Source organism: Meles meles, chromosome 5, assembly GCF_922984935.1.
Source record: "Meles meles chromosome 5, mMelMel3.1 paternal haplotype, whole genome shotgun sequence".
Classification (NCBI taxonomy): Eukaryota; Metazoa; Chordata; class Mammalia; order Carnivora; family Mustelidae; genus Meles; species Meles meles.
The window spans coordinates 149,842,579-149,867,405 of NC_060070.1; the positions used below are offsets into that span (position 1 = coordinate 149,842,579).

Here is a 24,827-nt window from a genome sequence, read left to right on the forward strand (position 1 = left end):
GGAACGAAATACCGTCTGCTTCCCTTTTCCATTATCGCTCCTTTCTCTTCCCAGAAGCGCCCATTGTCTTTTAGATGAGTCCTTTGAACGTGCTTGGTTAACTATAAACTTTATCCTCCTCCTTGCTTGTTGTCCACAAGACGTGTGACTAGCGTTTGACCTTCATCGATTCTTCTGTTGGCTATTGTTTCAATCTAGTAAAAGTGAGACTGTGGAGTTGTTCGTGGCCGCAGTCTTTTCGACTGTTGCCCCCTGCTCCCAATCTCTTGAAGCTGACTCGCTTGTGCCTAATTCTTCTCCCGCCGCCGAGTGGAAGCGGCACCCCTGGTCTGCACTTGCTAAGAGAAGGGGACCCTAAGCAAAGGTAACATGTGCTCTGAACGGAGAACCTTCATCCTGAGAAGCTAATCTCCCTCTGGCTGAACAGCACTCCTTCCAGAGGTGCTTCAGAAAGCATGAAGCACGTTCAGTTCCCTCCCTGTGATGACTTCCTTTAGATGTATTTACTGGAGAGAGAAGGTGAGGGCACGCATGAGTGAGCAGGCGAGGGCAGACCGAGAGGCAGAGAAGCAGACTCTGCTGAGCGTGGAGCACGACAAGGGGCTCGATCTCACAACCCTGAGATCAGACGCCTGGCTGACGGAGCCTCGCAGGCACTGCCCCCCTGACCCCCATGACCACTTCTTTGGTGCACGTCCAAGAGAACATCTGCAACTCCGAAGTCCTTAACAACAGCACGGATGAAAACGTGCCTACACTTATAGCCTAAGGAGTGGAGGGATCTAATGGGGAGAAGCGTCTGCCAGGAGCTAAAACTTGGGTCTGTCTGGTCTGATTAAGCATGACTTGGTTGACCTTGTCCAAGACATTTTTCATCTCTGCAACACGCCTCCTGTACTTGTGAAATGGGAATGGCAATCCTTGGCCAACTGAGCCACCTGGCATGATGAGAAAAGGAGAGAACCCGCTCGGACCCAAACAGGAACAGCGGGGAAGCCGAGCAGCAGAATGAGTCCCAGTGGAGACTCCACATCCAAGGCCCCCGGCTCTGGTTTCCTACCTCCCCCAAAGTCCGGTGGAAAACATCAGAGAGGGCTTAGCCTTTGTTTGACTCTAAGAGCTGCTTGCTGCCTCCAGGCCTCCGAGGAAACCGAGAAGCACAAACACCTTCGTGGGGAGCACGGAAAGGGAGGTGAGGCCCCAACAGAAATGCTGCCGGGCACTGAGCTGTGTGCAGGCCTTCACACTGATCTGCTGAAGTCCCCGCTGCTGGCGTGGCTGACTGTGCTTGAAACAGGGCCCGTGAGGAGGTAGTTAGGGTTACATGAGGTCACAGGGTGGGGTCCTGAGTCCACGGGATTAAAGTCCTTAAAGGAGACACACCGGAGGGCCCTCCCTCTCTGCCGTGTGTGGACACGGTGAGAAGGAAGTCACCTGTGAGAACTCTGACCAGCAGCCAAATCGTCCTGAGCCTTAACCTTGCACTTCACCACCGCCAGGACTGGGAGACATGTCTGTCTGTCTGTCGTGGAAGCCGCCCAGTCCGTGGTCTTTCCTCACAGCAGCCCGAGCAGACTGCTTCCGCATGATGGAAGTGGGACGACTCTGGTCAAGCACTCACCCCAGCGGCTGGGCTCCGGCCGTCCCGGACCCACAGGCAGGACACAACTCCCTGGTCATCGGTCGACCTCGAACCGTCCAAGGTAATGCCGTTACTGGGCAGCACAAGCACACGGCGGCCGCCAGCGCGGGCTCTGGGAGGGCTGTTGTTTGCTGCATCAAAGACGGCAGAAACGAAAGCAGACACGGATGTGAAATGCACGTGGCAGAAGTGGGCCACGGACCACCCGCGATGGCTCCCCCTTGCCCGTGTGTAGATCCGCAGTGCCCGAGGCCCTGCCTCCCACCCGTCATGGAGAGACTTCCTTAAAGCTCGGTTTACAAGTGGGTGTAATGTCGCAGCCTGTACCCTGGGGAGGTTTCTAATACATGACAGTTTTCTTCTTTTTGAAAAAGAGACAATGACCTGCCTTATCGGGGTCCAGAAAGTGAAAATATTTTAGTTTAAAATATATTCTGAATCATTGTGTCCTGGTCCACACTACCAGGCCCCAGAAACACTTATTTCTACAGGTACCACCTCTGGCTTAAGTCATTAAAACTTGAGCCAAAAGTGATCAGGGCTTCACTCCTCCGACGGGGTGTTACACAAGCACGAACAAGGTAAGAGCCCTTTCTGATACAATCACCTCAGGAGAAGAGGGGCCCCAGAGAGAATGGGGTGGGGGGGAGACCAGAATAAGGCACAGCTCCACCGTGAGGACAAGGGAAACTGGGCCCTCCCCAGCGCTCCTGCCCGGGGATGCTCTGCTGTCCTTGACTTTCTCTGCCCAGTGCGCCCTTGGACAGGTCCGTGCTTCGACACGTCACAACCCTGTGTTCATTCGCACACGCATCCCTAACTTCCAGCACCCAGCATTTGCGAGCTGCCATGAGCCTTGCAGTGACACAGAGGACACGGAAATGTCTGGAACAAAGGTCCTCATGCAGAATGGCACGAGACTAGACCACAAGTTAAGAAACAATATGGAACTCGAAAACATCTCTGCCCTTCGACTCCCAGGGAGGAGAGAGCATAGTGCCGCCACGTCTCCCGGCCAGTAGTCACAGGAGCGTGAGGCCACCAAAGGCTCACTCGACACACAAAAGGAAATGCTGTTTCTCCGCAGAAGGAGGCTGGACACAGCGAGCGTGCGCAGAGGAAGAACAGCGTTTTCTCGGCCGACCTCGGCTCGGCATGTGCTGCGAACCGATCAACAGCAGTGCTCCCGTCCTGAGACGGGAAAGCAGAAGGCGCCCGCCGCCGCGGTGCCAGGACTCACCCTTCCTCACGGCCACGGTAAGGGTGCTCGTGCCGCTCAGGCCCTGCGGGTCCGTCACGGTCAGACGGGAGCGGTGGGCATCCGCCTGGAGCGCCCGCATGGTGGCTACGGCCTCATCGGGATCCTCCACCTGCCCCGCGCCGGGGGCCTCTGTGAAACAGGGAGGCAAACAACAGACGGAGCGGGCACGGTGTTCAGGCTACGGCGGGCACGGTATCTGTGTCCTTATAAAAGCCCCATTTTACAGCTAAAACATAGCCTCTAGGGAGTTGTAAGATGACTTTTTATCCACTCATATTCTCTAGTTCAGGTTACAGGTCATAAGTAATGCCTACTTTAGACTGAGCCTGCAGGATTCCTAGGAAGAGGATTTGGGGTTTTTTTGTTTTGTTTTTTTTAAGAATGTATTTATCGGGGCGCCTAGGTGGCTCAGTGGTTTAAGCCTCTGCCTTTGGCTCAGGTCACGATCTCGGGGTCCTGGGATCGAGTCCCGCATCGGGCTCTCTGCTCAGCAGGGAGCCTGCTTCCCTCTCACTCTTTCTGCCTGCCTCTCTGCCTACTTGTGATCTCTGTCTGTCAAAAAAATAAATAAAATCTTAAAAAAAAAAAAAAAAGAATGTATTTATCTATTTATTTTAGCAGGGGGAGGGGCAGAGGGAGAGGGAAAACCTCAAGCAGACTCCACACTGAATGCGGAGCCTGATGTGGGGCTCGATCTCAGCTCCCTGAGATGGTGACCTGAGCGGAAACCCAGAGTTGGACGCCTAACTGACTGAGCCACCCAGGCGCCCCACTGTTTTGTTTTTGTTTTTGTTTTTAAATTGAGCTCTCAGTGAAATGACCTCTTTGGCAAACAAAGTCTTAGAAACTACTCCCATTTCCTCCAAATGAAATTGGGTTAAACCCTCACCAGTCTTGACAGAGAGTATGGGAGAGGAGAGGATGAGCCAGACCAGGGGTCTCCTCAGGGGAATTACAGGGTGGTCATTAAGATCGTGGGCCCTGTCATCAGAAAGACCCGGCTTCCCCCTTACTGTCCGGGCAAACCTAGGCTCGTGACCTCACCAGGCTCTGACAAGCAGAGCAGACGGTCTGAGTCAGCGTAGACAGGAGGCCTCACGAGGGCCTCACACGTCTCCCAGCTCCTTGTGCGTTGCGAAGCTCGCCCACACCCAGACGGTCCCATCCACCTGGCGCGGCACCACCGCCCCCCACTGCCAGCGAACATCTATCTTGTCCGTCCACACTCGATCTACTCTCTTGTCAGTCCACACTCGATCTACTCTTCAGCAACAGTGCTCCTGACTCCACAGCGTGCTGGAGGTGAGTGTTTAATCTGGACCCTCCAGAGAGCCGGCAATGCTAGCCCTGGGCCGGGGCGTGACCCTGACGGCTCAGTGGTAAGACAGCCTACCTGACGTGCTCCCAGTGCGAGAGGGCCATGCCCTGGTCGTCCGTGCTCCGGGGGCGGTCCAGCGTGGTGCTCTCCACCGAGATCAGCTCTTTTTCAGGGCGGGGCACAGCCACCGGGGGCCTGGTGCTTTCTAGAATTACAGAAATGATGTGAAACACTATTATCTCTTTGCAGGAAGCCTGTGATCCTGTGATTTCTTGATTGAAGCAAATTATTCCTACTTGGATCAGGGGGCTACTAGAGAGTGCGGCGTCCTGGGGGAGTCCTGGGGAGACACACTGCAGGCTCTTGGCTGAGCGAGAACTTTAGTGTTTCGGGGTGAGACGGGGGGTCCAGACAGCAGGAAATATTGTTCCCTAATACATACATGTTTGGTTTCCTTAAAAGAGCTCAAGGGGTGCCTGGGTGGTTCAGTCGGCTAAGTGTTCGACTCTCGATTTTGGCTCAGGGCATGATCTCGGGGTTGTGAGATCGAACCCCCATCACATCAGACTCCACACTGAGTGGGAGTCCGCTTGAGCTCAGCTCCCCCCTCCTCAAGCATCTGTGTGCATGTACCCTTTCTCTCTCTTTCCAACAAACAAACAAAGAAAAGACTCAAAAGTCACAGAGTCAAGAGAGAAGGAAAAGGAACAGCATGGGCAGATGCAGGGAAGGACTGGGGACAGAGTGTGGGGAGGCAGGCAGGCAGGAATTGGAAGGAAGTGAGTTGACAGTTGCTTTTTCAGGCAGGACTTATTCCCTTTTGTCTTTGTAGCCCCAGTGCCTAACACAGGGCCTGGTAAATAATAAATGCTCGAACTATTTCATTAAATGTTGAACAACAGTAAAAGACAGAAGGGATGCTGGGCTGGCTCAGTCAGTAGAGCACGTGACTCTTGATGTCAGGGTTGAAGTCCCACATTGGGTATAAAGATTACTTAAAAATAAAATCTCAAAAGAAAGATTAAAAAAAATAAAAGATATAAAGTATTGCTGATATTGATACCGGAAGTGAAATGGTCAAATTTTCTGTTAAAAAGAGAGTCGCAGAGTCAAAACACCGAGGCAGCTAATACTCAGTATCTGGACCGTGTCCAAGCCTCGCTGTGCTGCTCAGCAGAGCTCAGTGGTCCCCGGTTTCTCCTGCCCTTCTGATACAACACTCCTGCGACCACTGCCACAAAACCCTTGATGTGAGCCCTGCCTCTCTCCGCAGCATCTCTTGGCCTTCTGATCCCTGTGCCTCATACTCCCTCGTCCACACTGCTTTCTCTTCCCCACCACACTCTTCCTCATTCCTTCAACTACCAAACTCCCTTTCATTCCACGGCTTTTATACGTTGTTTGCTTTGCCTAAAAACCTCTTCCCCTTTCCCTTCTCTCCCCAGATTCACCTGGCCAGCTGCAGAACTGAGCTCAGGTAAGACTCTGCAGATGCCTTAAACCCAGGTAGGTGTGTCCGTTTGCGGGCTGCAGCAGTTCTGTGTTCATCCCCTAGAAATGCACGGATCTTGTGGTTTTTTTTTTTTTTTTAAGATTTTATTTATTTATTTGACAGAGATCACAATTAGGCAGAGAGGCAGGCAGAGAGAGGAAGGGAAGCAGGCTCCCTGCTGAGCAGAGACCCAGATGCGGGGTTCCTTCCAAAGACCCTGGGATCATGACCTGAGCCGAAGGCAGAGGCTTAACCCACTGAGCCACCCAGGCGCCCTGATCTTGTGGTTTTTCAGTGGACTTCCCATGAGCCCTGGGAGGACGGAGACCAAGTCTTTCTTGTTTAATTCCACATCCCTGGGTCTAACCACTAGCCCTTACTACATATTAACTGAATAAATAAAATAAATAAACGTATCGCCTATAAGTTGAATATATTTTCAGTTGCCAGTATATTGGACAGTGACCAGGATTAGTAGCATCTTCTAGAAAAGTTCTAAAGCAAAGAGCACTGTCAAGCAAAAACCTAACTACACTTAAGGTTATTTAAATCTGCAGGAAGGCAGAGCCCTGGGTTTTCATGAAGCCATTCACGAACTGGGAGCTGACCTGGAGGCAAGTGTCCACCTGGCTACGAACCATGGAGCTACCAGGCCGCACATCATGACCAGACTCTTCAAGAAGGCCCTGGAGGTCTGCAGCAGAGTGGGACACGTGGGGGACGGTCTACCTGGCAAGTGGAGCCCTTGAGGGGCCCCGAGGATGTCCATCTGGGTCTCCATGCCATGGTTTCAAGACACAGTTAACACAAGATTCCAAACCACAGTAGAAACCTGGTTTTGTATTAAGATCCAGCTCCTCCAGCCCTGATTTTCTGGAAGTTAAGAGATTTAGAGAATTTGCCTCCAAATTTGGCTTGTCTGAAGCCCAGAAGCCCATGTGTCATTTTTGCCTTAATCTCTGGGGCCACAGCCCTCTTCCAGCCACCCACCGGGCTGGACAGTCACAGCGACCACAGCCGTGGACTGCTGCTTTGAAGAATCCGTCACCGTCAGCTGGAATGTATAGTCTCCTTCCTGCAGGGCAGACAAATGAAGGTATGGTGTCTTGACGCCCTAAGCAATAGCAAATAGAGATGAAAAAGAAAAGAAAAAACAGTTTTAAGAAGTAAGTAGTATGATATAATGAAAAACGAATGCTTTTGCTAAATATGGAGATCCTGCCTGAAAAAGCAATGTGTGTGCCCCAGGAAAATGCAAACCGAAGTTCGGTGTGCGTCCTCCTATGCTGTTGAAGCAGTATAGATTAATCTGGACACTTGGAGGCTCATGTGGCAACACCCAGTGACATGGTAAATGAGCACACTCTCCCGGTGATTCTACGTCTAACCACCCTACCCTAGAGAATGCCCGTGCACTCAGGAGCCTCACACCCGGATGCCGACAGAAGCCTTCACGGTGGAAACAGTCTATAACTGTTCAGCAACAGTGCGGCGCCTGGGTGGCTCAGTTAAGTGCCAACTCTTGATTTCGGCTCAGGTCAGGATCTCAGGGTCATGAGATCGAGCCCTGTGTTGGGCTCCACACTCATCAGGGAGTCTGCTTGAGTTTCTCTCTCTCTCTAAATAAATGCATGCATGCATATGTACGTACATACATAAGTAAATGTTCCTCAACAGGGCGTGGCCAGACTCACCATAACACACTACAATGCTAGTTTGGGAAAAGTTTAAAAGAATAAGGTAGATCTATACATACTGAAATGGAGTGGAACTCCATGCTAGGCGTGGAGCCTACTTAAAGACAAAAAAAATGTCTGGAGCTTATAAATAATGAAATGCAAAGATGTCAAAGACATATCCATCAAGCAAAAAGAGAAAGTTGCAGAACAATGCGTATAGGGTGACAGCTATTTCTATGCGTACATATGCACATACACAGAACACACAGAAAAGATTCTGTAAGGATAGACATTAAACTGATAAAAGTAATCAACTCCATAAGGAGACTGGGGTACAATCAAGGTATATTTGTATTTTACTGGGAGTTAACTTTTTTTTTTAAAGATTTTATTTATTTATTTGACAGACAGAGATCACAGGTAGGCAGAGAGGCAGACAGAGAGAGAGGAGGAAGCAGGCTTCCCACTGAGCAGAGAGCCTGATGCGGAACTTGATCCCAGGACCCTGGGATCATGACCTGGGCGGAAGGCAGAGGCTTTAACCCAAGAGCCACCCAGGTGCCCAGAAGTTAACTTTTTTAAACTACAAGAAGCAATTCATGAATTATTATTATAAGTAAAAATAATTTTTTAAAACTCTTAAGACAATAAAATTTTTCAGTAAGATATTTTTTTTTCAATTGAGTATATAATAGCTACACTTGTCTCCAGGTTAATAACCTTTCACTTTGTTGCTATTGTGCTGCTGTTGGTAACATTTCCAATTATTGCTTATGTTTGAGATTCATGGCATCATGGAAAGGATTTTTAATTGTAAATCCTATTATAATGTATTTACTTTTAGAAACCCCAAGAATGTCTAAAGGTAAATGTATCTGCATGTATTTGCTGAAGGTGTTAATGGAAAATTGAAAAAGAAAACTGATAGAAAATCAATTGCGTTATCACAAGGGGAACTTGTGAATCTTGAAATACATACTTTGAAGAACTTAGAGAAGGTGCTTTTCCTTACTTTGAAATAAATACTTTGAAATAAAGCAAAGCATTTTGCTCTGAAAAACTCCACAAAATTATAATTTCCTAGTACTTTCCTAACAATTAATATGGTTACATAAATACTTATGCACACGGTACAGGGAATGTTGTGGCAAATGGGAAGCAGGCAGACTCACACACATCCCCAAGCACCCTCAAAGCCACCATATCCTCCAGGTAATAGCAGTGAACTTCCCCCATCCAGGTCTCAGCAGGACACCCTGCACGATGTGTAGACCAAGACTCCAGTTTACAGAGTCATCTTGGTGAATGCCTCAGCTAATGAAAAGATCACCCCTTTTAACATCTTTGTCGATCAGTCACAAGGCAATGACCTTGTTAGTGTGGATAATCTCAGAGTGTCTGCTGCAGAAGGGCAGGTGTGGAGAAGCTCGGACACATATCAGGCAGACATGGATGAATTCTGGGATGTGAACTTTGGGCACATAATTCTCAAGAACTAAAGGAAAGAAAATTCTGATTTTTAAAAAATTTTATTTATAAATAATCTCCACACCCAATGAGGGGCTCCGACTGACAACCCAGAGATTAAGATTCACCCACTCTTCCAAATGAGCCAGTCAGGCACCCCTGGACTATTTTTTTAACCAAGGAAATACAAAATATCCCATCCTTCTGTTTTGCATCCAAAGCCCTCTGAATCAGAATTCATAGCCCAACAGAAGCAAACAGCACATACCACAACCCTTAGGCAGAGGTGGTCACTACAGCATGGCCCTCAAGTTCCATAAACTCAACTCAGTCATTTTAAATTCATCATAATTGCGAAATACTGTCCAGAAACATCAGGAAGTAAAGTAGGTAAGCGTTCATGGGATATCTGACTTCATCTAAAATATTAACAAGAAACTGATGTTGGACAGATGAGATGGAATTTGAAGAAGTACAAGGTGGCAATATAACATCCTACCTTTTTCCCATTACATTTACAAATAATAACCTGAAACTAACATAACGCTGTATGTTAACTGGAATTAAAATACAAACAAAAGGGGTGCCTGATGGGCTCAGTCAATAGAGCATGAGACTCTCGTTCTTTGGGTCAAGAGTTCAAGCCCAGGGCGCCTGGGTGGCTCAGTGGATTAAGCCGCTGCCTTCGGCTCAGGTCATGATCTCAGGGTCCTGAGATCGAGCCCCACATCAGGCTCTCTGCTCAGTGAGGAGCCTGCTTCCTCCTCTCTCTCTGCCTGCCTCTCTGCCTACTTATGATCTCTCTCTCTCACTGTCAAATAAATAAAATAAAATCTTTAAAAAAAAAAAAAAAAGTTCAAGCCCAGATGTAGGGCTTCCATACATACGTGCATACATACATACATAAAACAACCAAAAAAAGAATAAAATGAAAACTGTCAAATAATAGAACAACTTAAAAATAGCAAGGTGGTTAGCAAAAAAAAAAAAACAAATAGTCTGGCCATCACCAAAAGGAGAAGCAAATAGCTTATACACAGTCATGTGCACACATACCATTCATGGCAAAAGTGTCTACGAGAGGTAGTATGTCTTTAGACAAATATATTTAAGATTTGAGCAAATTAAAATTTAGATACCAGAAGCTCTTAAAATATTAAATATTTATATTAAATATAATATAAATTTAATATAAATATAAATATATTATATTTAATATAAATATAATATAAATATTTATATTATAATATAAATGAAGTTTCTAAAAATGTGAGAAACAAAATAAGGAAAATTCCCTGATGATAAAGCTTATGTTGGATTATTTCTAAATTTTCTCCCAATAATAAAATAATATATCTGTAGCAAATATTGGGTCAGACTTTCCCCAAACTAGCCTCAAGATCAAGCTATCAACACAGGACCCACTTAGTTTCTATTCTGTGCTAACAGAGAATGGGTGAGGGGAAAGGATGTACATTTGGAAGATCTATGACTTTAGCTCTTCTAATAGCTGTAATATATCAAACAATCTTATAAAACATTTTCTGGATCTATACCACATAAAAATAATTTAGGTAGATAGGAAGGTAGGTAGATGTGTGAAAAGTTTTAAATGGATGGACAGATGTACAGATTGTTGGATGGTTGGTTAGATGAGTAGGCAGGTGGATGGGTGAATAGATAGATTGATGGATGGGTAGTGGGTGGGTGGGTGGGTGGGTGGATGGATGGATGGATAAATGGATGGATGGGTTGGTGGGTGAATAGATGGATGGATGGTTGGATAGATTGGTAGGTGGGTGGGTAGGTGGGTGGATGGGTGGATGGATGGATGGATGGATGGATGGATGGATGGATGAGTGGGTTCACAGATGGGTAGGTGGGTGGGTAGATGGATGGATGGATGGGTATGCAGGTGGGTGGGTGGATGAATGGATGGATGAGTGGGTGGATGGATGGATAGGTAGATAGATGAATGGGTGGGTGGGTGGATGGATGAATGGGTAGGCGGGTGGGTGGGTGGTTGAATGGATGGATGGGTGGGTGGATGGATGAATGGGTAGGCAGGTGGGTGGGTGGATGAGTGGATGGATGGATAGGTAGATAGATGAATGGGTGGGTGGGTAGATGGATGAATGGGTAGGTGGGTGGATGAGTGGATGAATGGATGGATGGATGGACGGGTAGATAGATGGATGAATGGGTAGATGCATGGATGAGCGGGTGGGTGGATAGGTGGGTGGATGGATGGATGGATGGATAGGTAGGTGGGTGGGCGGGCAAGTGGTTGGATAGATGTGTAGGTGGGTGGGTAGGTGGATAGATGGATGGGTGGGTGGATAGATGGATGGGTGGGTGGATGGATGGACAGACGGGTAGATGGATGGATGGGTGGGTGGGTGGATGGATGGACAGTGGGTGGGTGGATGGATGGATGGGTAGATGAATAGACAGGTGGGTAGGTAGTGGGTAGGTGGTTGGTTAGATGGGCAGGTGGGTGGGTGGGTGGATGGATAGACAAGTAAAAGTCTGAAGGCAGGATAGAGAACTTGCCTGCATGGCCACCTCTTTGCTCTCACTCCCTGGACCCAGCGACCACTCATAGAGGAAAATCTGGTGATCATCACTGCTCTTGTTTCCATTCAAAGTGATGGAGTTTTGGGGCAAAGTTATGGTCTGATCTGGTCCTGCATGAGCCACTGGAGGATGGTCCACAGCACTGTTGACTATGAGGGCTGCAGTTGTGGAGTTAGTGGCCCCATCCGAGTCTGTAACAGTCAGTCTACAAAAAGGAGAGGAAGCCATGATGTTGCAAGAAGATGCCAAGTCTTAAGACAAATGGTCCATTTAGTCTGCCCACAATACACTTCTCAGAAAAACTCAGCAGAGGTGTAAACGGAAATTTGAGGATGAGACTGAGAAAGAACAGAGCACCTGAGTGGGTGGGTGGGTGAGGTTTTGGTTTTTTGTTTTTAATTTGCTGCTGTTGGTTTATTTTATTTTTAGCTAGAAATACAACCACATGATGGAGTTTTATCTTATATGGGTTTCTGATTAGTCTTGGAGATGCCAGATGAAGAAGTCTTCCTCAACCAACAAGGGAGCCTCCCTCTAGTACCTGAGACAATGTATGTGTTGGGTTTTGGTCCTGCCTTCAGGTCTGAGCACATGGAGATAGTACATCACTCATCAATTTTCATCTACAAAGCTTTTGAATTTTTTTTATTCTTTTCTAGAGGACTTAATGCAATTATGTTTTCAGAACACTCCCTGCAGACACTCCTTGAGGACCTCCTGTGGTAAACTCACTGCTGATGAGGTCACAGATCAGGAAATATGGTCAATTCATCCATCTGGGGTAAAGATGCCATTCTGAACAGTGATGAATTCTACACAGGTGTTAACAGAATATGATAATGAAGCTACAGGAAGAACACGGGCCTTAGATGTAGTGAGGTCTGTGCATGGGGCATGTGCATTCTGTGCATCCCTTCACACTATCCCACACACTCCATACAACCAAGACCCGAACTCTGGTTCTGGCTCTGACAGCAAACCAAGCATCTGAGGTCGCTTCTCCTCAGCCAGGCTGTCAAGACACATCCTGGGCCCCTAAGGGAATTTCTTCATGGTTAAATGGGGACAGCAGCAGTAACTTGCCTCAACCAGATGCTGAGTTAAATAAAAAGGAAATGGGGAGGAGTTAAGATGGCAGAGGGGTTAAGGGGACCTTATGCTTGCCTTGTCACTCGAACACAGCCAGGTAAATATCAAATCATTCTCAACACCCAGGAAATCGATCTGAGGGCTGAGAGGACAGACTGCCCAACAAGAGGGAGAAGAGAGGTCCCATCTCGGAAGGTAGGAGGTGCACAGATGTCATGTGGGGGAGAAAAAAATCCCGGTGCTGCAGAGGGTAGGGAGCCCTGATCACAGAGCGGGGGGGAGAGAGAGAGAGAGAGAGAGCGCAGTGCACAGGGGATTGAACAAGAAAAATGCTTCCCCAAAGCCAATGACTGGGAAAACGAGAGAGGCTGCTTATTGTGAGTTTTTACAATCAATGGAGCTTGAGGACTGAAGTTTTAGAAGTCTGCGTACAGCCAGTGTGGAGCCTGGGGGCACAGCGGTGCTCCTGTGGAGGAGGGCAGAGGCCCAGGAGTGGGCAGTGTGGTCTGAGGACCCCCTGCATCGCACTGGGAGGGACCGCCCCCCTTCTTGGAGTGCACTGGGAGAGTGGCACTGCCCCGCAGGGGACAAAGAGACGGCGGGTGCCACTGCACTGCCCCACTCATTGGCACAGCGGCAGAGGCATCTGCTGATGGCAGCTAACCTGGATGCCAGCTCTCTACTGTACTCTAAACCCCAAGCACCTGTACATTCCCGTTACTGCCCTTCTGGGACAAACCCCTACCAGCCCCAGGGCCCCAAGAACCCCCTCCAGAGGATCATCGTGGGTCCAGGCAGTGCTGAGTCCCAAAAATTCGGAGTTTTGAGACTCTGCCCAGTGCCAGAAATGAAACATAGAAGCAATGTGCCACCAGGTGGGCAGACAGCTCTGACGCAGACACGGTGAAGGCAGAGATCTGAGGGATACCTGGCACGTGAGGGGAGATTCTTCACTCTTCTGTGTGGGCTTACTGAACAGTGGAGTGCAAATTCAGCTGTCGGGACCAAGGGAAAGGGTGGATGCCATTTTCTTCCTCCACCCAACAGCACCACTGGGTTTCAGTGAGCAACAGAGTGCCTCCCTCCTCGTCCCCCAGCCCTCACTGCCAGGGGCGGCTGGAGCCACTTACACCAAGCCCCACCCCCTGCCCTCTGCAGGTGCTTCAGTGCTAGAGCAAATATGCCTAAGAGTCAGGGCAGCAGGCCTCTCCCGCAGAAAACCAGCACAAATTCCCCACATCCACTAAGTCCACTGATCAGAGTGCTGCAAAGCTGCAGCTCTAGTGGAAACAGGATCTGGCCTTTTTTAACAAGCAGACCAAAGCATACCTAGTTAAAGCTCGTCACACACTGGACAAAGTCCAAACACTCCTTAGTGTAGGTAAGGAAAAGCTCAACAGAGGGCTGACCTGAGGGAAAGAGTAGCCAAAATACAGCAGCGGAGTGCATTTGGCACAGCCCAGACACACTTCCTGAAGCACCAGGCCCTGGACAGTACATGACCTCTTCTTACAAAGCCATTACTCTCAGGAGCAGGAAACATAACAGGCTTTCCTAACACAAAGAAGATACAGACCTAGCCAAAAATGCCAAGACAAAGGAATTCATCCCAAAAAGAACAGGAAAAGGACACGGCTACAATCTAATCAATATAGATACAAACAATATGCCTGATCCAGAATTGAAAACAACAATCATACGGATACTAGCTAGGCTTGAGAAAAGTATAGAATATATCAGGGAATCCCTTACCACAGAGATAAAAGAACTAAAAACTAGTCAGACCAAAATAAAAAAATGCTATAACTGAGATGCAAAACTGACTAGATGAAATGACCACAAGGATGGAAAAAGCAGAGGAGAGAATAGGTGACATAAAAGACAAAATTATGGAAAATAATGAAGCTGAAAAGAAGAGGGAAAGAAATATATTAGATCATGAATGTAGACTTACAGAACTCAGCAACTCCATGAAGCACAATATCATTTCATATCATAGGAGTCCCCTAAGAAGAAGAGTGGAAAAGAGGACACAAGTTTTATCTGAGCAAATTATAGCTGAAAACTCCCCTAATCTGTGAAAAGAAAAAGATGTCCGATCCAGGAGGCACAGAGAACTCCCATCAAAATCAGTAAGAGCAGGCCAACACTAAGATATATCACAGTAAAATTTGCAAAATACAGAGATAAGGAAAAAATCCAAAAGCAGCAAGGAAAAAGAAATCCCTAACATATAAGGGAAGACAAATACAGTTAGCAGCAGATCTGACCACAGAAACTTGGCAGGCCAGAAGAGAGCAGCATGATACATTCAACATGCTGAATGGGAAAAATACGCAGCCAAGAGTACTTTATCCAGCAAGGCTGTCATTTAGCACAGAAGGAGAGATTAGAGTTTCCCAGATAAACAAAAACTAAAGGAGTTCATGAACAATAAACCAGACCTGCAAGAAATATTAAACGGGACTCTTTTGAGTGGGAAAGAAAGACCAAAAACAACAAAGACTAGAAAGGAACAGAGAAAATCTCCAGAAACAATGACTTTATAGGTCATTAACTGCATATCTCCCAATAATCACTCTGAATTTACTAAATGTTCCAATAAAGAGACATAGGGTATCAGAATGGATGAAAAACAAGACTCATCTATTTACTGTCTATACGAGACATATTTTAGACCCAAAGACACCTTCAGATTTAAAGTGAGGGGACGGAAAACCATGTATCATGCTAATGGACATCAGAAGAAAGCCAGAGTAGCAATACTTGTATCAGACAAACTAGATTCTAAAACAAATACCATAACAAGAGATGAAGAAGGGCACTATATTATAATTAAAGGGTCTATCCATCAGGAAGATCTAACAACTGTAAATATTAATGCCCCCAACTTGAGAGCCCCAAATACATATATCAATTAATAACAAACATAAACTCATTGATAACAATACAATAATAATAGAGGACTTTAACACCCCCACTTAAATCAATGGACAAATCGTCTAAGCAGATCAACAAGGAAACAATGGCTTTGAATGACACAGAGAACCAGATATATTTAACAGATATATTCGGAATACTGTATCCTAAAGCAGGATACACATTCTTCTTGAGTGTACATGAACATTCTCCAGAATGGATCACATGCTGAGTCACAAATCAACCCTCAACAAATACAAGATGATTGAGATCACACCATGCATATTTTCAGACCATAATACTATGAAACTTAAAGTCAACCACAAGAAAAAATTGGGAAAGACCACAAATACACAGAAGTTAAATAATATCCTACTAAAGAATGAATGCGTTAACCAGGAAATTAAAGAAGAAATCAAAAAAATACATGGAAGCAAATGAAAATAAAAACATGACAGTCCAAAACCTCTGGGACGTAGCAAAGGCAGTCCCCAGAGGGAAATATATAATAATGCAGATCTTCCTCTAAGAAGCAAGAAAAATCTCAAATAGACAACTTTACACCTAAAGAACCCAGAAAAGGAAGAGCAAATAAATCCAGCAGGAGAAGGGAAATAAAAAGATTAGAGTAGAAATAAATGATACAGAAACTTAAAAAAAAAAGAAAAGAAAAGAAAAGAAAGAAAAAGGAAAAAAAAAATCAATGAAACCAGGATCTGCTTCTTTGAAATAACTAATAAAATAGATAAACTCCTAGCCAGACTTACCAAAAACAAGAGAAAAGGTCCAATTAAATAAAATCACAAATGAGGGGAGAAATAACAACCAATACCAAAGAAATACAAAAAAAGTATAAGAGAATGTTGAGAAAAACTACTATATGCCAACAAACTGAACAACCTGGAAGAAATGGATAAACTCCCAGAAACTTACAAACTACCAAAACTGAAACAGGAAGAAACAGAAAAACTTGAACAGACTCATAACCAGCAAGGAAATTGAAGCAGTAATTAAAAATCTCCCAACAAACAAAAATCCAGGCTTCCCAGGGGAAGTCTACCAAACATTTAAAGAAGGGTTAATACCTATTCTTCTCAAACTGTTCCAAAAAGATAGAAAAAAAAAAGAAGAAAACTTCCAAATTTACTCTCTGAGGCCGGCATTACTCTGGCAGTAAAACCAGACAAAGACTCCACTACACAAGAGTACAGGCACTATAAAAGAGAAATCAGCATGCAGAAGCTGTCGCATTTCTATACACCATAAATGAAGCAGCAGAAAGAGAAATTAAAGAGTCAATACCATTTACAGTTGCACTAGTAATAAACCTAACCAAGGAGTAAAAGACTTATACTCTGAAAACGATAGAACATTTATGAAAGAAATCAAAGATGACAGAAGGAAATGGAAAAACATTCTATGCTCATGGATTGGAAGAAAAAATATTGTTAAAATGTCTATACTACCCAAAGCAATCTACCATTTAATGCAATCACCATTAAAATACCACCAGCATTTTTCACAGAGCTAGAACAAATAATCCTAAAATTTGTATGGAGCCACAAGAGACCCCGAGTAGTCAAAGCATTCTTGAGAAAGGAAAGCAAAGCCTAGTGGCATCACAATTCTGGACTTCAAGCTCTATTACAAAGCTGTAATCATCAAAACAGTATGGTACTGGCACAAAAGCAGACAGATCAGTGGAACAGAATAGAGACCCCAGAAGCAGGTCCTCAACTCTATGGTCCACTAATCTTCAACAAGGCAGGAAAGAATATCGAGTATAAAAGGACAGTCTCTTCAACAAATGGTGGTGTAAAAATTGGACAGCCACATGCAGAAGAAAGAAACTGAACCACTTTCTTACCCACGCACAAAAATAAACTCAAAATGGATGAAACACCTAAATGTGAGATAGGAATCCATCAAAATCCTAGAGAGCACAGGCAGGAACCTCCGTGACCTTGGCCAGAGCAACTTGTTACTAGGCATGTCTCTGGAGGCAAGGGAAACAAAACCAAAAATGAACTATTGGGATTTCATCAAGATAAAAACTTCTGCACAGCAAAGGAAAAAGTCAACAAGACTAATAGGCAACCTATGGCATGGAAGAAGAAAATTGCAAATGACATATTAGATAAAGGGCCAATATCCAAAATCTACAAAGAACTGATCAAACTCAATACCTAAAGAACAAAGAATCCAATCAAGAAATGGGCAGAAGACATGAACAGACATTTCTGCAAAGAAGACATCCAGATGGCCAACAGACACATGAAAAAGTACTCAACATTACTCGGCATCAGGGAAATACAAATCAAAACCACAATGAGATACCACCTCACACCAGTTAGAATGGCTAAAATTAACAAGTCAGAAAAGGACAGATGCTGGTGAGCATGCGGAGAAAGGGGAACCCTCCTACACTGTTGGTGGGAAGGCAAGCTGGTGCAGCCACTCTGGAAAACAGTGTGGAGATTCCTCAAAAAATTAAAAATAGAATGTTTTATGACCCAGCAACTGCACTACTAGGTATTTATCCAAAGGATACAAGAATACTAATTCAAAGGGGCACATGCACACCGTTGTTTATAGCAATATTATCAACAATAGCCAAATTATGGAAGCAGCCCAAATGTCCATCGGCTGATGAATGGATAAAGCAGATATAATATATGTATACAATGGAATATTAGTCAGCCATCAGAAAGGATGAATTCTTGCCACTTGCAATGACGTGGATGGAGCAGAAAGTACTATGCCAAGTGAAATAAGTCAGAGAAAGACAAAATCATATGATTTCACTCATATGTGGAATTTAAGAAACAAAACACATGGACATGGGGGAAGGAAGAAAAAAAAATTAAGAGAGAGGGAGGCAAACCATGGGAGACTCTGAACTACAGAGAACAAACTGAGGGTTGCTGGAGGGCAGGAGAATGCGGAGGACGGGGTAACTGGGTGATGGGCATTAAGGAGGGCACGTGATGTAATGAGAACTGGGTGTTACAAGTAAGTGATGAATCAATGAATTCTACTCCTGAAACCAATATTACATTATATGTTAGCTAACTAGAATTTAAATAAAAAGTTGAAATAAAAGAATCAAAAGCACCTCATAAAGTGGCATGAACATTGGTGAAGTTATAGACTGAGTATCTGTGTACCCCCTGCTTAAATTCTTAGGATAAAACCTCATCCCTAATGTGACTGGTACTTGGAGTGGGGCCTTCAAGAGGTGATTAGGTCATGAGGGCAGAGAATGGGATTAGCATCCTTGTACGAGACCTCGGGACACCCCCACCCCCCCGCCATGTGAGGGCAACAGGGAGAAGACGGCCACCTGTAAACCAGGAAACGGGCCTTCACCACACACCCAATCCGCCAGCACCTTGATCTTGTACTGCCCAGTCTGCCCTTGTACTGCTCATGAGAAACAAATTTCTGTCATTTAGAAGCCACCCAATTTACAGTACTTTTGTTACAACAACCCAAACAGACAACGAGTGTATAAGCATCTGTCGGAGCCCTGCTGCCAGTCCGCTGGGTACACACCTAGCAGCGAGACTGCAGACACGGTAATCCCACGGTGGAAGTGTGAGGAGCTGACGCGCTATTCTCCACACGGGCGCACCATTTGACTTTCCCACCAGCAGCGCCCAAGGGTTCCCAAGACACCACATCCTCACCAATGCTTATTTTCCATTTTTTTAAAATAATGGCCATCCTAATGGGCTAAACTACTTCTTAGGCTAAGATTTCAAATAAACCAAAACAAACGTTTTCATGACACGTGTACAACATAAAACACTCCAGAGTACCTCTGAAAGGTTTAGTCAAAGACGAATCCAGTCAGATGCTTGGGAGTTTCTAAACCTACGCAGACTTCGGGAGATTCATAAATATATGGACGCGTGGACTGCTCTGAAATCAGTAGATTCTTAAAAGTACAGTTAAGTCAAAATATGTAGGAAGCAATTAAAGAGTACTTAGAAGAAAATTAAAGTTCTAAAAGCTTTACAGACATTTAAGAACGATCTAATATGAATGATCCAAGATTCTACTCTAAGAACTTAGAAGAACAAAGTGAATCAAAAGTTAATAGAAGTAAAGAAACTATAAAGATATGAGCAGAAACCAACAACTTAGAAAATAGACAAAATTAACACAGCTCTGATTAGGGGTTCTTTGGAAAGATAAACAAAATTAACAAAATTCATAATTAGATTGGTCAGAAAAAAGAGATAACATAGGTCACCAATAAAGTAAATGAAAAAGGGGTTATCACCATAGATCTAATGGGTATAAAAGTATAATATGAAAATACTGTAAAACCCTTTGTGCCAACAAATTTGACAAATTAGATGGAACAAATTTCTTGCAAAATACAACTTACCAAAAACCTACACAAGAAAAATAACAAAAGAGCAACAGAAAATATAAATCGCCATACAACTACTTTAAAAATTGCATTTGCTACCCAAAACTTTCCCAGAAAGAAAACTCCAGACCCAGGGATCTCACTGGGAATTCTAGCAAACATTCAAGGAAGAAATACTACCAGCTGTTCACAAATGTTTCAGAAAGTAGAAGAGGACAGATTACGGGCCACCTTGTTTCATTAGGCCAGTGTGATCCTCCTACCCAAAGTTGACACAGACATTACAAAAAAAAGAGAGAACAGCATTAACCAATATCTCTCATGTAGACAAAAAATCCTTACCAAAATATTAGCAAATTTAATCCAATGCTATATAAAAAGGATATCATGAGCAAATACCATTTACCCCATGAATGCAAGGTTGATTAAACATTCAAAAATACCACACAATACATAAAAGTAACTCAAAAGACATCATAGATCTAAATACAAAAACCTAGAACTATAGAAGTTCTAGAAAAAACATAGGAGGAAATCTCTACTATCTTAGGACAGGCAAAGATTACTTAATTAGAACACAAAAAGCTGACAAAGAAAAAAAATTGATGAATTAAACTTCATCAAAACATAAAATTCGTGCTCTTTCAAAGATTAAGAAAATACAGTTGATCTTAGCCAAAAGGTTGAGAAGCTATTGAAACATTTAAAAAATTTAAAAAATCATATATGGCAGGAAATATCCACAACACATATATAAAATAATGAGCTTGTTTCAGAATGTATAAAGACTTGGGGCGCCTGGTGGCTCAGCCGATTAAGCCTCTGCCTTCGGCTCAGGTCATGATCCCAGAGTGCTGGGATGGAGCCCCATGCTGGGCTCCCTGCTCAGCAGGAAGACAGCTTCTTCCTCTCCCTCTGCTGCTGCTTCCCCTACTTGTGTGCCCAATCTCTCTCTGTGTCAAATAAATAAATAAAAACCTTTTAAAAAGAATGCATAAAGACTCAAAACTAAATAAGGCAAACAATGCAATTTTTTAAATAAGGAAAGGAGGGGCAGATGGTGGCTCAGTTGATAGAGCACGTGTGATCTTTAGCCTTAGGGTCATGAGTTCGAGCTCCATGTTGGGGTAGTTCACTTAAAATAATAAAGGGGACATTTAAAAAAATAAAATAGGAAAGGGATACTTCACAGAATAAGCATATGAATGACCAGTAAGCAGCTAAAAATATGCTTAATATCATTAATCATCAGGAAAATGCAAATTAAAACCATAATGAGATACTACCATTCATTAAATTAAATAAAATTAAAAAGACCGACTATAGCAAGTATTGGTGAGGACATGGAGACTGGAACATTCACATACTGAACGTGGGAATGTAGTTTGGTGCACCCACCTCGGGAAAGAGTTTGGCAATTTCTTAAAATGTTAAACACAAACTTACGTTAGAACTGAACCTTCCCACTACTCCACAATTTACCCCACAAAAATGAAAATATCTGTCCATGTGAAGACTTAAAATAAAGGCCAGTGGCAGCTTTATTTGTAGTAGTTCAAAGCTGCAAACAGCCCAGATGTCCATACTGGATGGAAGGATAAATAAATTGTGGCATCCACAGATAGGAATAGTACTCAGCAATAAAAAGGAACAGACTCGGTAGAAACAACATGAATGAATCGAAATCATTTGCAGAGGGGAAGACAACAGGGTAAAAAGGAGTACATATCACATGATTCCATTTATGTAAAATTCTAGACAGTACAAAATAATTTAAACTGACAGAAGGCAGTTTGGGGTTGCCCAAGGACAGAGTGGAGAGAGAGATGGAAACCCAAGGGGAGTGAGGAGACTTCCAGGTTGAGGGACATGTTTCTTTTCTTGATTGTGATGATGGTTTTCCAGATATTCCCATGTCAAAACTCATCAAGTGTTATACCTTAAACATGCACATTTTATTGCACTTCAGTTGCATCTTTAAAAGTTATGAAAAGAAAAAGATTAAGAAACACATAAATCATACAACCCTGCCTCACTATGAAGATACACAATTTCTGTCACATAACAACACAGCAAAAAGAGACATCCGTGGACATTCCTGACAACAAAACCAAATGTTTCCAACAAACAGGCACTTCTAATCCAGAGCCCTCCACGAGCATGTCAGTCGAAAGTGGCTGTCAACCAAAACTCCCAAGGAAACCTAATTGGCCTTGACCTCTTGATCACGATGAAAGGAAGCCCAGCGTAGGGTAGAGGCATCAGTTTAAGCAAAGAGCCACAACACAAGTTTGGAAAGCACAGCAAAGGTAGGGAAATCACTTGCCTGAAAGTGTAGTTTCCGGGAATGAGGTTAGACAGATGGAGGACAGGGGAGTCAGCTGGGGTCTTCTCCTCTCGGGAGGGGCCACTAATTTCTTCCCAGCGATAACTCATGATTTTAGCGTCATCTGTACTTTCTAGAAAGATTTAAAAATAAGTGAAGGCTAATCATACTCTCTGATATGAGGAATTTGAGAGGCAGGGCAGGGGGATGTGGGGGGTAGGGAAGGAAAAAATGAAACAAGATGGGATCAGGAGGGAGATAAACCATAAGAGACTCTTAATCTCACGAAACACACTGAGGGTTGCTGGGGGGTGGGGGGCTAGGGAGAGGGTGGCTGGCTGATGGACACTGGGGAGGGTATGGGCTATGGTGAGAGCTGTGAAATGGGTAAGCCTGATAATTCACAGACCTGTACCCCTGGGGCTAGTAATACATTGTATGTTAATAAAAATAATTTTAAAAATAAGTGAAGGCTAGAATGAAACAACAGTTAAACATAAATTTTGTAATTTATCAACTTCCTGCTTAAATTTGTTTTTGCATGAAATTATTTAATTACATAGATTTCAATGGATATGTCTTATGTGCTAGCAGGACGATTTTTCCTTCTCCATAAACTGTCATCACTATTTTCTTCCTGAATTTCCATCAGATTTGAGTGAGGCTGTTTTCACTCAGTTGTGAACTGAAACAAAAAAACAAAAAACAAAAAACACCACAGTGCCAGGCGTTCTTGCTTTTTTAAGAACAGGAGTCAAGCAGATGTACCACATGGAAATGCTACTTCTACTTATCTCAACAACACATGTGATAACTTTCTAGCATTTTCCAAAGGTATCTGAACTGACAGACTGATAAAGAATTAAGAGATGTGGGGCGCCTGGGTGGCTCAGTGGGTTAAGCCTCCACCTTCAGCTCAGGTCATGATCTCAGGGCCTGGGATCGAGCCCCGCATCAGGCTCTCTGCTCAGCGGGGAGCCTGCTTCCCCCTCTCTCTCTACCTGCTGCTTGTGATCTCTCTCTCTGTCAAACAGATAAATAAAATCTTTAAGAAAAAAAAAAGAATTAAGAGATGCTTACATATAAATATAATACACCTTTCCTACCGACATCATTAAAGTGTAAATCCACAGAAAAGGAGTATCCTAAGAAAACTTCCCTTTTCTGCTTTAGAAGAGAGCCAACAAAATGTGTTGCATACAGTCACAGAGACAGAGCTGGAAGGGAGCCGCTGATCTCACTCAGCTAAAGAACAAACTAGTTCAAGTGACAGATTAATCATCCCAGTTTCCTGTACCTAAGCCGTCCGGCGTTAGAGAAATCCAAACGTGCTACGTTTCCTCGTGTAAATATTTTCATCCAAACTACACTTTGTTTCCATGCTTAAGGAAGAAGTGTGGCTATTTATATCTGAACGGGCGCAGATGAGCCCGTCAGCGTGACTTGTGTGTGTGCAGACTGCGAAGCGGAGCAGCCCAGCAGTGGCCAGGTACCCTTCTCCCACCCACCAGCGCAACTACTCTGGAGGCCACAGGGTGTGGTAGCAGCTTTGTGGTTCAATGTACGTGAATGCAAAGACCGGGTACACTGAGACCGAATGTATCTTGTTGCACACGGTCACAGATCTGCATCTGTCTGTATTAACATACTGTCGAACACAGGGAATGTTGTCATCCACTCTCGTGTGCACGGACGCCAGGAGTCAGACGCGGCCCCTCTCACCCGGAGGAGAAGGAATGATGTCCGGCGGAAGGAACGAGCACTACCCACCCTAGACGAAGGCAACCATTCCTCTGTTTGTTTAAGTGATTTTCCAGTTGTTCATCACATATACCTCATCAAAAGGAGATTCTCTAAGAATTGCTTTACTTCCAGATCAAACAGGTAGGCCCTGAAGAAGTCTCCGTGGACAGCTGGGACACAGCTGACTGCAAGGTGAACACGGGGCAGGGACTGTGACGAAGGGGCCCAAGGGCTGTGAGCCACACGCCCAACGACAGAGACGCCCCTGTGTCCGCACTGGTGTGTGAGCCCTCCCAGCACCCCGAAACCTTGCAGCACGCAGGGCAGAGAGGCCCTGAGTGTCACAGATACCCACGGCTGCTGTCGATGAAGGCTGACGTCAGAGGCAGGATGAGCACTTGCGTCTGGGGAGACACCACCACTGTTGGGGGCAGGTTGACTCTTCTGGCTGTGAGAGAGAGAAAAGGTCACTGACTGAGCACAGATCATAACCCTGTTAAGTCATCTGCTTTGTAAAAGTTGGCTTTAGGGGCGCCTGGGTGGCTCAGTGGGTTAAGCCTCTGCCTTCGGCTCAGGTCATGATCTCAGAGTCCTGGGATCGAGCCCCGCATCGGGCTCTCTGCTCAGCGGGGAGCCTTTTTCTCCCTCCCCCTCTGCCTCTCCGCTTACTTGTGATCTTGCTTTTTCTGTCAAATAAATAAATAAAATCTTTTTAAAAAATAAATAAAATAAATAAATAAAAGTTGGTTTTAAACATCCTGTCAGAAGGTGTTTATACTGGGGCGCCTGGGTGGCTCAGTCACTTAAACATCTGCCTTAGGTTCAGGTCATGATCCCCGGGTCCCAGGATCAAGTCTGCATGGGGCTGTAAGGACCTATGTAGCCAGAGGCTTCCAACAAGGTTAAAACAATAACGTTGTTTAACCTTTAAAC

General features: G+C 44.7%; 1 protein-coding gene across 1 annotated transcript in view; it reads right to left on the bottom strand.

The window, feature by feature from the left end:
• The window catches only part of KIAA0319 (KIAA0319 ortholog), a 107,229-nt gene that overhangs the window by 17,717 nt on the left and 64,685 nt on the right, over positions 1-24,827 (bottom strand). Inside the window, 7 exon segments of the mRNA XM_046005164.1 lie at positions 1,622-1,773; positions 2,883-3,030; positions 4,290-4,426; positions 6,704-6,827; positions 11,413-11,641; positions 22,152-22,284; positions 24,250-24,342. Coding sequence (XP_045861120.1) covers positions 1,622-1,773; positions 2,883-3,030; positions 4,290-4,426; positions 6,704-6,827; positions 11,413-11,641; positions 22,152-22,284; positions 24,250-24,342 — 1,016 coding nt within the window.